We start from the raw sequence: 12,894 nt of genomic DNA on the forward strand, positions 1-12,894 counted from the left end.
TGATTAGCACTGCAGTGAAAGGCATGTGCATATCTCATCAAACCTGTTTTTAAGAAACATGATCAATGCACATATAACTGTGCCCAACAACTTAACTGTTAACAAATGTAGCCTTTGCTTATATTTATTGTGATATCACTTAAGCATGTAAGAATTAGGAGAGCATAAACTCTGTTTGATTGGCTTCCTCAAACTACTAACTGCATTTGACATTTTTTAGAAAATGCTCACCAAGTTATGTATTTGGCAAAATTCATGCACCAAAAACACATATTAAAACAAGAAAAACTAATGTTATTTGTATTTTTATTCATGCCAAGACATACACAACTATGGAACCAAAGGACTGAAAAAAGCTAGATCTAGTTTGCTCACAGCTAGAACGTACTAATAAGCCAAAGTTGTTTGGTGATTTTGTTCTGTGAGAGAATAAATTAAACTGGGACTTTTCAGGATTGTGGAAAAGAATACCATACCTACAGTAAAGCACAGCAGTGGCTTAGTGATGCCTAAGGGTTGTTTTGCTTCCTAACTCTACCTCTAGAGGCCTACAGTGAGTGGAGGGCAACATGGATTCACTTAATTAAGCATCAGGAAATCCTGGGAGAAAATGTCCTGCTGCCTGTAAGAAAGCTGAAGCTTGGGATTTGTTGGACCTTCAAAGAGAACAACGATCCCAAGAGCATCTCAAAGTCCACATTGTTTCAGAGAAAGTCCTGAAAGCTTTAGGAAGATTTTAAAATAGGTGCTTGTAGGCCACAAATGGATAAATATTACAGGCCTTTTTCCACAGGGAGAAAGGCCCTGTTAATATTGTTAATATTAACAGTTAATATTTGTTAATATTTGTTAGCGGAAGCTGCGACTTGTGTTTGGCTTTGCTTCACATTTGTATCAGGCTATAATCATAAAAAATGTCAATTTACAAAGGGTTACATATGTTAAATATGTTTCATGAACAGGTAGAATAATTTTAAGACAGCAGTGTGCAATAAAAGCTCTTTTTTTGTTGACATTTTAGAAGTGAATGACACAATAAGCGAAAATGAAATCTGAATCCTAACAAGGTACAGACTTGCTTTAAACCTTATCTCAAGGTTTTCGACTCTGCTGCTTAAAGTTTTAAAAAGCAGCTTTACCATGGAAGTCACAGTGAGTGTGCCCTAAAAATAGTCTGGGTGTGGAATAAGGGAGCAGGGAAGGTTGTTTGGTAAGGCAGCAGCTGTTTGATCTTTCTTTGGTGAGAAGGCGAGACAGTGGTTAGGTGAGAGGCCCAGGGCAGAGAGAGCGGAGTGGAAGCTGCTTTAAAGAGACTGCTGAGGGTTGCCATCCACCGGCTGTGTCACTCAAAGACACCATTGGGTTGGAGGATAAAGATGGACAGACAGAAACATAGATGCACCACTATCTATCAATTGACCAAAAGGATCTGTGCCTTCACCTGACATCTGAAAAAATATTCATGTCTTTTTTTTAGAACAAAAGAAGAGAAGTAGCAGCTTCCAGGACGGAGGATGATGTATGGGCGTGATGAGATATTTCAGCAGTGAGGCACACCAGGGGACTAAACCGAGCAACAAATACCTCACCAACTTAACCGAGCTGGACAAGAAAACCAGGAAGCCGAAATAGAAATATTATGTGTAAAGCACGCCCTTCTTGTGGTGGCCAAAGCTGCAACGCACAGAGTAAAACTGGGTGCAAAGCAAATAGATGGTTTGCAGTGTACATGGACGCAGTTGTGTGCTGTGAAAACCACCCTGGAGAAGTTTGTGGCAGTCTTCCAAACTTTTAAAATAAGTCGGGTGTTTTTACAGGGTTTGAGGTTTGGTAAGAAGAATACCAATGTGTCAATACAGAGCAGTTGCTTGCTGTGAATATAGTTTCTAGCCAACTTCAAATGCCTTCCATACACACTAAACCCTAGTTTTGAAGGTCATTAAACAGAAGCCATATGGCCATTAAACAGAAGCCATTAAAAATAATTTAAACTGCAATCAAGCATAACAATTTGTTATTAGCCGGTAGATTCCTTACACCACACGAGAGGATTTCTAAAAGATTTACATTTGTATTGTAGTGTTTAAAACCGCCTCAGATTCAACAGCTAACACTTTTTCCCCAACTTAAATTATTAATTTAAATTATCCTTTAATGTGTTTTTCACTTAAAGCATTTAGTTTTGCCTGAGCACAGTGATAAAATGAAACAAGCAGCCTGAGCTTCTTAACTCTCAGGCAGTCGATTAAAACGCTCATCTTATCTTTGGTTATTTGGAAGAAAGTTCTTTACATCCTGCCTTGTTAGAATATTTTTAAAAAAGATTTAACATTGATGAATCATGAGTGCACTGTATAACTGTGACTGTTTTTGTACCAAAAACTAGGCTGAAGGTCAGAGATCAGGCCTTTTCTGTTGTGCCTCTAAAAGATTGTGAAACAATTTGATTAGGCAAGCTTCTTTTCTGTTGTTTTCTAGGTCTCTCTTCAAAACACTTGTTTTCAGTGTTTATTGATTTTTTAAGGTTTTCATCAGGTCTATTAACCTTTATTGAACAGTGGTCAGAAAGGAAAGTTGGTTATGAGAGAGGGGGAAGACATGTGGCAAAGACCTCTGTATATGGTTTGCCCCTTTGCCCCTACACCACAGCCACACCCTTCTGGCTTTTGACACGTAAGGTGGTTAGTTGTTTTCTGTTTTGTAATTCTGTAGTTTGTTTTTTAAAGTACATCTTACTCTGCTTTTAATGTTTTTATTTTATTATAATTATCTTGGTTTTATCTGTCCCTAATATGGCACTTTTTTGTAAATATATGCTTTGGGTGTTTTTTAATGTCCTTTATAAATAAAAAATGGAGTGAAATAGGATGGAATCTAATTGTGTTTAATGTTCTTGACTATTTTTATTTGTTTTTATTTTTTTTATGTGTGTGCTAAAGGTCGCTTAGTGACGTTCTTTCAGTGTCACACAACTGTGAAAGCCTGTTTTTAGGTGTGACCTAAAACCTTACAGGCAAAACCCCTGTTGGGACCAAAGCCAACTATGACACCACAGGGATTCAGATGTCCAAAGTCGTTTCCCTGAAAGCGACAACAGCAATCCCTGGTGGTTCTGGAGCCAAAAGCTGGTGAATCGAGGTAGTTACAAGACGTTGAATTCCTTCTTCCTGTTTCTATTCCCACACAGATTAAGGGAAATATTAGGGCTCAAAATTAGCTTAGACCTAGCCTGGTAAAAACCTGCCCGTTATACTACACTTTGCTTCATCCAGAGGATCTGGACTCCCAGAAACAATTGCTTCTGGAGGCATGACCTGTGTTGAGGTTTTAAATTTTATCTAAACACTAATGTTTGCCTGTGATGTATGCACCAGTTTGACGATAAGAAGCTTACCGGAAATTGCCTGCGCTGTAAGCAACTATCCTCCTCTGTGAAGAGAGAAGTACCGGTCAGAACGAGGAGGTTGTTAATATTAATTCAATTTTTTTTTTTTTGGCCGTGGAAGCGTTGGAAGTGTGGCCAACGTGGACTGAGCGGCTTCGTTCACTTCCTTCGCCACCATTGTGAAAACTATAGTCAGACTACAATTCTAAAACAGCGCAGAAAATGGTAGTCATTGTTCTCAACTTCTCTTTCTGTTTGCTGTTTGGCCTGGTCAAAAATCAACCGGAGACAAACCAAGTTAAGGGGAGAAAGCCCACTGTGCTGAAAGCGAGAATGGTGGATGTCTGGTAATGGAAAGATGGCCTCCAATGCAGATCTCCAAGGCTTGCCACTCTCATTCTCTCTGCTCAACAAAAACAATTCATTCTTCGATGCTCCATAGCGCTGCCTCTGAATATTGCAGTCCCCTTATGATGTGCAGAAAAGTCTGCACCTTATGGTTGGATCACAGCTGGTAGCTACGGAAGCGTCCTGAAGCTTCAATCGTAAGCCAACTTCAGCGGGCGCTTTGTTCAAACTATGAAAACCCCAACAGTGGAGCTCTGAGTCCATGAGAGCCGCTAACTGAAACACGTTCTATCTGACACACGAAAAATAAAGTCGTGAGTCATAGCACTATTTTCTAATGAAGTTGCTGAGCTTCAGCTCACTGATAAGCCGGTGATAGGTCGCCATCTTTCTTGAAGCAAAGTTCATAGTTGGTGATGCTAACCAACCAATTGGGATGACGCTGCTCCTCCTCATTAGCATATAACTATTTACCTTTTTCCCAGTTTTGGGGAAAAAATGGATAAATGAAAAAAGGAAAATTGAAAAAAAATAAATGAAAAAGAATTAATGAAAATGTAAAATTTAAAAAGAATAAATGAAAATGGATAATTGGAAAAGGACACAAGAACAACGGATAAATGAAAAAGAATAAATGAAAATGTAAAATTTAAAAAGGATAAATGAAAATGGATAATTGGAAAAGGACACAAGAACAACGGATAAATGAAAAAGATAAATGAAAAAGGGATAAATGAAAATGGAAAAATGAAAAACGGATAAATGAAAATTAAAAATTGGAAAAGGATGAACGGAAATTAAAAAATGGAAAAGGATAAATGAAAAGGGAAAATTAAAAAAGGATAAGTGAAAATGGAAAATGAAAAAGGCCAGGCGAAATAAATCTGGGAATAAATAAATGTTCCCAGATTTAATTAATATAAATGGAAAGATGCCAATTTCTCTTTTTTTTTACTCATTTATTGTCCCTATTTATTTATTTAATTTTGGCTGAAATAGCTCTCCATAGAAGCTCAGTTTAAAAGTTCAAAATAAAATCTCCCTTCAAGTCTTAAAACGTCCACAAGAGAGAGCTGTTGAGTAAAGTAAATGCCCATTCATGTTGCCCCCCCACACTTTCTCTGTAGTGCATTATGTGAAAAAGAAAAGCTCACAGTGCCAATTCATCACACTTCATCGTTTTATTCTTCAGAATTCACAGGAAACAAACTCAACACCTTGTTACCAGTTTTTGCAGGCAATGTTACATTCCATACTGAAAAAATGTGAGCCTCGTTATATACAGAAAGAGAAGCCGGTAGAGGACAGCGTCTAAACTCCTGACTTTGTGTGCTTTTGACTTGTGGATTCAGAGTGGTGTTGTAGTCATCACAGCTTAATGCAAAAGTCTGCTTAAAACATCTCCCAATTTTATTCAATCTTACAAATGGTGGGAAAAAAAAGAAAAAGGAAAAAAAAAACTTCATTTACAATGGGTAATCAGTTAAAAACTTCAGTCATTAGGTACATCTCAGCCATAAAACCAGTAATATCAAAGTCTATACAACGTGCATCACTACAGAATTTTGAAACAGTGGAATCTAATGGAAAGTGGTGAGCACCAATCATCGTTTTGACGGCTAAATCTATTTCAGGAATGGTTTGTGTTCACAGGAGCGTTGAGCTTAGAGAGTTGTAAACAACTGTACACTGCAATGACAACTTAAGACTCGCTTAAGGACCTCCCCTTTAAATATCACAATGTGTCAGATCTTGCAGAGACAGCTTGAGCTGCTACATCCAATTGCCCAGCACCAAATACTTTGATTAAATATATGGAAATAAAAAGATTCAGTAATGTTTGTGATGGTACTACCTTAAATGAAAAAAAAAAAAAATCCACTCACATTTTGCACTTTCACACTCACCCATGTTACAAATGCAAGCACCAAGAAGCAGTGATGAGCATCACTCTCTGCTGCACCTCCTGTCCATCACTGCTCGGGACTTTGCAGTCATTATGGATGAGATGGTTGCAGAGTAGTAAACATATATAAAAAAAAAAAAACAAAAGAGAAAATTAACAAAACAAAAAACAAATTCCCTGGTTTTAGACAAGTCCTCATGTTCCTTCAGACAGGCTACATCGTCTCCTTCATTCCGGTGCGTCGTTCAGAGGGGGTTACTCGGCGGCAGCGGCGGCCTCCGGACTGGCTGCCATCTCTGGCTCAGTTGGAGAAACTTTGGCCGGCTTCTCTTCTCCTTCGGCTGCTTGCTCTGCCTTCGGCTCCTCCACCTTCACCTCGTCGGCTGCAGTCTCCTTGATTTCCCCTCCGCTCCCCTCAGCCGGCTTGGTCTCCTCTGCGGGGGCCTCGGTGGATTTCTCACCTTCGGCCGGTTCTGCCGCAGCGGCCGCCCCCTCCTCGGTTGCCTCTTCGGACTCCTTCTTGGTCTTTTTGAAGGAAAAGCCACTGAGCTTGAAGGAGGGCTTCTTGAAGGAGAACCGTTTTTTCTTCTGCTTGCCGTCCTCGCTGGTGGACGGGGTACCTTCCTCTGGCTTGGCAGAGGTCTCCCCGTTTGTGGTGGATGCCTCCTTGTCTCCTTGGGCCTCGGCGTCCTCTACTTTCTCACCTTCTTCTTTTGGCACCTCTTCAGTGGGAGTGCTTCCATTGGCCTGCACGTCGGCTTTGTTGGCATCCTCTGCAGCAGGAGAGGCATCTCCGTTGGTCTTGGCGTGCCCGTTCTCCTAGAAAGAAGTCAAAAAGGTCCAAATCATTGCGTTATTTAAGAGTGTGTTAGACTGTATTGTTGTTGTATTGTGATGTTATTGAAGACGACACCGGAAAACCTTTTTGTAAAAATTTTTGAATACCTTTGGATTTAACCAAATTCCAAAACTAAAAATATTAAAAAGGAACTACCCACACAGCCCACCAAAAGAAAAAGAAAATTGCATAGACATCTGTTACTAGGAGAATGACGACACATGTCTGGCTTTCAGCAGTAGGCTCGGGTTTTTAAACTGCAATAAAGTCGGGACTCCACCAGAGGGCGTTCAGTCTGTAGAAACAACATAGGAATTTTTGATTTAAAAAAATAAATACCATAAACCAGCTAAGTCGATATGCATTAACCAAATCTTTGAGCGCTTCATACATTTCAACCCTTGTGCTATTCGAATTTATTAAGTCTAAGAGGTTCATTTATGCGAAAAAAAAAAAAAAAACGTTTCTTTTCTTGAACCTGGCAACAAAGGCGTGGTACCGTTTTTTAAAATGGCCATGCCAGGGTGAGGGGCGACCACAAACCCCTGCTGCACACAAGTCCCACAAAAACAGAAAAGCCAGACTTTATATCATCCACTCAAACTATGCAAAACCACAAACTCTAATAAACCTGTCTTCTGCACATTAAATGAAAAAAAAAATCAAAATGCATTCAAAGATGCACCAGACGATGACTTTTAGAACCAATTAAAAAGGATACTGATTAAATTCCGGGTCTGGAACGGTTTTGTAAAATAACCAAACAGCAGCATGGAGAATATAAGCGCATGTGACCACTTTCCCTGAACGCCGGTGAGCGTGGGGATGCGCTGCAGGGGAACATGGAGCACGCCATTGACGCAACACATTGCTAAATTGGGGCGAAATTCCGTGTGGGCAATTAAGAATTTAATAATTCAAGAAGGCTTATTTACCTGTCCGTTCGCCTTCGACGCAACAGCTGCTCCTTCTGCCGGCTTTTCCACCGCGGCTTCGTCTTTTCCAGCGGTTTTGGAGATTTGCGCTCCCATGCTTTTGTTCCAACAAAGGAACCCAACCGATCAAATGAATGAACAAAGACCGCAAGCTTCCTCCCGAAACAAAATTTAAGGCACGCCGCTTTGCCTTCTTTGCGCGAAACAAACCGAGAAATAAGCCTGAAATCCCCCCCCAAAAAAAAATTTAGACCGCAATGAGAGTAATGAGCACTTGGGGGAGAAAATGTAACGAAGGCGCAAAAGAAATCCGGTTTTTTTTTTTTTTTTCCTTTTTTTTTTCCTCGAGCAGAGTTTGTAGATGGGGAGAAATTGGCCCTGCCGCAAATGAGATGCGGAGTACAACGCCCAAGTCCGCTGATGAATGGGCGCTGAGGCTGTGACGACAAAAGCCCCGGCGTCTCCGCCAATCACGAGGCTGGAATGTAAAGCGGGAGGGGGGTCGGAGGGCGTGGAGCAGAGGGACGTGCAGCGGGGAGGGGGACGCGGACAATGGGAGAGACACAACAACATGGCCTACAACTTTGTGGATCCACGTTAGAGCAGGGAGACAGGGTCATTTTCCACTGGGCTCTTTACTCTGGGCATTTGGTGTGAAGGTTGATTTGGAAACGTAGCAAAGTCATGTAGTGATATTTTAGGGAACACTGCAAAAATATATTTATATATTTAAAAATTTTAGCTGTATTACGCAGCTGGGTTTTTTTTTAAACTGATATTCTTTTTTTCCCCTCTGCAGGGAAGCAACAAATTCTCTTTTTTTTACATTTTATTTTAGCTGATCGTGTTGAGGATGGTTTTTTTTATCTTTTTTTTTTAAATCAATATTTTTTTAAAAATATTGGATAGCCATCAGACAAACAAATACAATCGATGTATCTTTTTACATACACAAACAGTTTTTTTCCTCACCGTCTGACAATAAATCAGACTAAACATCTCCTTTTTTAAAAATATTATTCATACTTTTGAAACGCCAACAAATTTCACGAGATAGCTGCTTTATTTGCCTGCTTCATATTCAGAAGTTTGGCGAACAATTTGGAGAAGCTAAGGTGACGATGTCATGACTTTTGTGAACATTTTAAATGAATAAGTGCGAAACTTGCTATGTATTTTAAGGCAACAAATTATATTTCTTCCTTTTCAGACATTGCGGGCCGTAAGACCGCTCTGAGAAGAAGAGGTAACATATGACGTCAACAACAAAAATAACAACAGAACAGGCGTGGTTACAGTTTGCAAATGGATGATAGTTCTTAAAATAAGTCACCATGTGGTCTGATCAAACTAGAATTTAAGTGTTTGGTCATAATGACCACTGTTATATTTGGAGGGGGAAAGAGGAAGCCTGCAAGCCTGAAAAAACATCCCAACTGGAAATTATGAGTCTAGAGTCATCTTATTATGGGGGAGCTTTAATCCTTTGGTGCTCTCTACAAAATAAAATAGATGGCATCATGAGGAAGGAGAATTATTTTTGAAATATTGAAGCTGCATCTCAGGACATCAACCAGGAAGTAAAAGCCTGGCCACAAGCAGATCTTTCAAATGGAAAATGTGGAAAGTGACCATTTGCTACAACATGGCTTACGGACATCAAAGTCAATGTCTTGGAGTAGCCATCAAAAAATGTGATCTCAGTCCTATAGAAAACTATATAAATTAGTTCTACCTAAGCAAAATGTTTTTTCCTGCCTGGAAGTCATGTTACTGAGTTTGATGGAGAATCTTAAAGGGGACAGCGAAGCTTTCTGGAAGGTCTCAGAGATCATTAAAAATGATAAGTGGCTAAAGGTTAAAAAAAATAAAAAAATCAGTGGAGACATACAAACAAACTGGTCCGAAATTGGATGAATCATCTGAATATTGTCATAAAGGCTTTTCCGTTGATCACTGTGAATTGCGTGAAATCCATTTACATACAATTTTTTTAATCAAGCGAAAACAAAAGCAGACATTTCTTGGGGTCAGGTCTCTGTTCCGTTTTCAGAAATAAACCTCCGTCTTTAAATGTAATCTTGTCCACTTCCATCCATTCACTTTGGTGGACTAATAGTAAATGTTAATCTAATGTAGAAAACGCTGCAGAGCTTAATTATCCATTCCAGAGCTCCCATTTTATTTAGAATGGAAGTTTCATTGTTTCTGAATCTGAATTGTTATGTGTGAAAACAACATCGTTGTGTTTAGATGGCTGCTGCCTGTCTGCTGCTATGTTATCAAGGCCCCCTCCTGACATATGCCCCTCTGAGTAAACAGACCTCCCCTGTAACTATAAGCCCCTGCACCCATAACATCCCTCGTCGCTCCTCTTGCATAATAGTGTCTTGTCTGCTTGTTGCAGCTGGAGCATCCCAGTGACCCAGATATAATGAGACTTTATGGCTCTGCTGTCTGCTCCGCCAGCCTGCAGCGCTCCAGCTCCACCAGCAGCAACAAATCTTCCCTCTCTTTCCCTCTCTCTCTCTCTGCCATCACTGCCTGACCCACATCTCCATGGTTACCGGTCCAAAATGGCTGCGAGGAAGAAGCTGAGCGCTGGCTGACAAGGTGCTCTAGCGACTGTGACCTCTGGTTGCGGAGGAGCGGGCGTGAGAGTGAAGTCGAGACTGCACAGCAAACACACACTGCAGACCGAGGATTAAGGGTGACTTCTTTCACCCCCACCTCTCTACTCCCGCTAACTAGGCCACGTTCATTGTTGCCATATTCTGATGACATGCAAAGCTGTAATTATGATAAGGAGCAGCAAAGAATATGTAAACCTAGAGACAAAGGCAGTGGGGGCACGGACTGTTTTCAAACAACAAAAAGATTAAACATTTAGTTCACTGAACTAAGAGTTCTTAAATGTAATGCTTCAAACTCAATACAAAACATAGGAATGTTCACATTTGAATTATTTCAAACCAATCAGGTTTTTTTTTAAAGAGCCACAGACCTTAAAATAAAAATGGGGCATTTTGACGACAAAAAGTCAAGCAGAAAGAGCAACAAAGCTCAAAAATAAAATACTTCAAATCAAATTATGAGGTAAATGTTAAGGTCACTGTCTGTGTTTTGAATACCAAGTATCTAAGCCACTTAATTCTGAAATTGATTACATTATGTGCCTTTTAAGAGGATAAAATGACCTCTAGACACAAAAGGTGATCTTTTGTTGTATCTGAACAAAACACCCAATTTAGCAAACATTATAATTTGAGTCAGAATAATCAGCAATATTTTAAACCCATCAAGCTGATTTCCAAAAACCTGAAGGTTGATGCATCTCTCTGTAATTTGTTTTTAGGAGGGGTTTTTTGTTCCTATTTTTCCTCCCCCTTTTGTAAGTAGTTCTCATAAAAACATCAAATCTGATCTTTCACAAACATTTCACCAAGGACCTTCAAAATGTACATCTGGACACTTTGAATAAAACAAACTCTTGTCCTACACTGACGGTGTCCTAAATCCTCAAATGAATTTCATTGTTTGTTTCAATCGTGGGCATGAGGTGCTTTTCCACACATTTTGTTCTTTGTTTCACACCAAACACACCTGGGGTGTTTGTTGCTCAAAAGCTCAACGTGAGTATGACTGGACATTTGTCTTGTTTATAATTGCTGTTTTGAAAAGGGATTATTGGTCTAACTTTTAATTTGGTGAGATTTTGACAATAGCCAAAATCTGCCTTACTAAGAAAAACAAACTTAAGACATTAAATTGCTCGTTCTCTTGTCTTCTACTTCATACGCAGAAACATTATTATTTAGTGATCCTAAGACTCCACTTTTTTGCTGCAGTTTTTTTTTTACCTGTGAGCTTTAGATTTGTTTGCCTTCCTTTGGATCCTGGTATTTGAGTGTGGTGACTAGATAAACTTCACACATCAGCCAGCCTTGATTGTTGCAGTAGAGGACTGCAGATATAGACAAGTTTAGGTGTGCAATTTTCTTATTGCCATCTCCTGATCCACATTCATATACCTTACTGTTATGGGATACCTCTTGTCTTTTTCATTTAAGAGAGACTGATGTTCAAAATGGGTAGAGGCAGAGCTGACTTTGACTACAGTCCTTGAACGTGGCACACAGTGCAAGATTGTTACTTTACAATCTGAATTATAACTCTTGCTACACTATGTGAATATGCCATACTTGCACAACAACTTACTATAGGAGAAATGTCAAAAATGCTTAAATAGAGATTTAAGTCCATTTAGGAATGGACAGTAGGTTATGGGTGGTTATTAGTTGAGTCAGACTCTAATAGAGGACTACAAGAACAAAGAAATGGGGGGGAGGGATTTGCAGTGAGCCACTTTCCAACTGATCTGGTCATATGTGTAGGTGGAAAACCACTGGGAAAGCAGTTTCTGCCCAAACTTTAACATCTTGACTTCTTGATTTCTTTTGTGAACTCCACCAGTTCCTCCTGTGGCAATCACACAACATGATACTGCCCTCTCCATGTTTCACAACCAGGCTGACTTAAACTCTTCCTTCTTTGTTACATCTCCACAAGGCAAGTTTTGAAAAAGAAAATCTCAAGCTTCACTTGCAAGCCATAATCTAGCTTGTTTGGTGCTTCAACACACGCCTGCGCCTGGTCTTCTGCTTTTATTCTGGGGTTTATGTTTTTAAGCAAATCATGTTCTTTTTAAGCCACAGTATCTGTTTTCTTTCTGTTAGCAAATTTAAATAAGTTGGGTAATCCTTCCAAACATAAAACAGAAAGTTTAGTCTTATTTAACATCAGGCAAACAGAAGTTGGGTTGTTTTTTTTTTACATACATGTAAATTATCCTATTTCAGCAGTACTTTTAGGCTTATTGCACATCTTTACAAGGGGACTCAGCAGGAGTGAAGGGTGCTGTACATTTGAATCTGGTCTTCTTCATTGGCCTCAAATATTCTGATGGAAATAAAGGGGCAACAGTTGATTTCCAATATCATCAATCTTAGCAGACAGGTAAACTCATGCAGATATTCTGCGGGTTTTAAAAAGGAAAACCTTCTGTCCTTTTGACTTTGAGTGAAAATCTCACTTTAACGCAGCAAGCAGGACTGCCTCCCGACTGCTGACATTCACTTGATCAAAAACAAATAGCCAACAACAGTGCCCTGTTTTCCAGCATTCTCATGGACGAGGAGGTGCCCCACTTGTGCCCACATTGTAAACTCTCATTGGAGGAAAACATTGTCAATCAAGGCGACCTGACTCTGCATCAGCCTCACGCAAAACAAAGTGCTTCAAAACAAACAGAGACAAACCGGAATTTAAAGCAGGGCTTCCTTACTTAAGACGAACAATGTCATAGAGTTATGCTTTGAAGATGAATTGTGGTGTTTGTCATTATGCTCCTATGCGATAAATAGTGAAATAATATCCAATAAAGTATGTAAAACGAAACGCATTTAAATAGAACATTCGCGTT

The 12,894-nt window shown here is 39.6% G+C and overlaps 1 protein-coding gene across 1 annotated transcript; it reads right to left on the bottom strand.

Annotated features, from left to right (window-relative positions):
• Window positions 1-4,891: 4,891 nt before the first annotated feature.
• LOC102233127 (myristoylated alanine-rich C-kinase substrate-like) lies at window positions 4,892-7,809 on the bottom strand. The gene is made up of 2 exons (XM_005798331.2): window positions 7,413-7,809; window positions 4,892-6,458 (listed from the first exon to the last, which is right to left on the bottom strand). Exons 1-2 carry the CDS (start codon window positions 7,506-7,508, stop codon window positions 5,895-5,897), a joined length of 660 nt encoding a protein of 219 aa, XP_005798388.1. The 5' UTR covers window positions 7,509-7,809; the 3' UTR covers window positions 4,892-5,894.
• Between the last annotated feature and the right edge of the window lie 5,085 nt (window positions 7,810-12,894).

The sequence above is a fragment of the Xiphophorus maculatus genome, chromosome 19, assembly GCF_002775205.1.
Source record: "Xiphophorus maculatus strain JP 163 A chromosome 19, X_maculatus-5.0-male, whole genome shotgun sequence".
Classification (NCBI taxonomy): domain Eukaryota; kingdom Metazoa; phylum Chordata; class Actinopteri; order Cyprinodontiformes; family Poeciliidae; genus Xiphophorus; species Xiphophorus maculatus.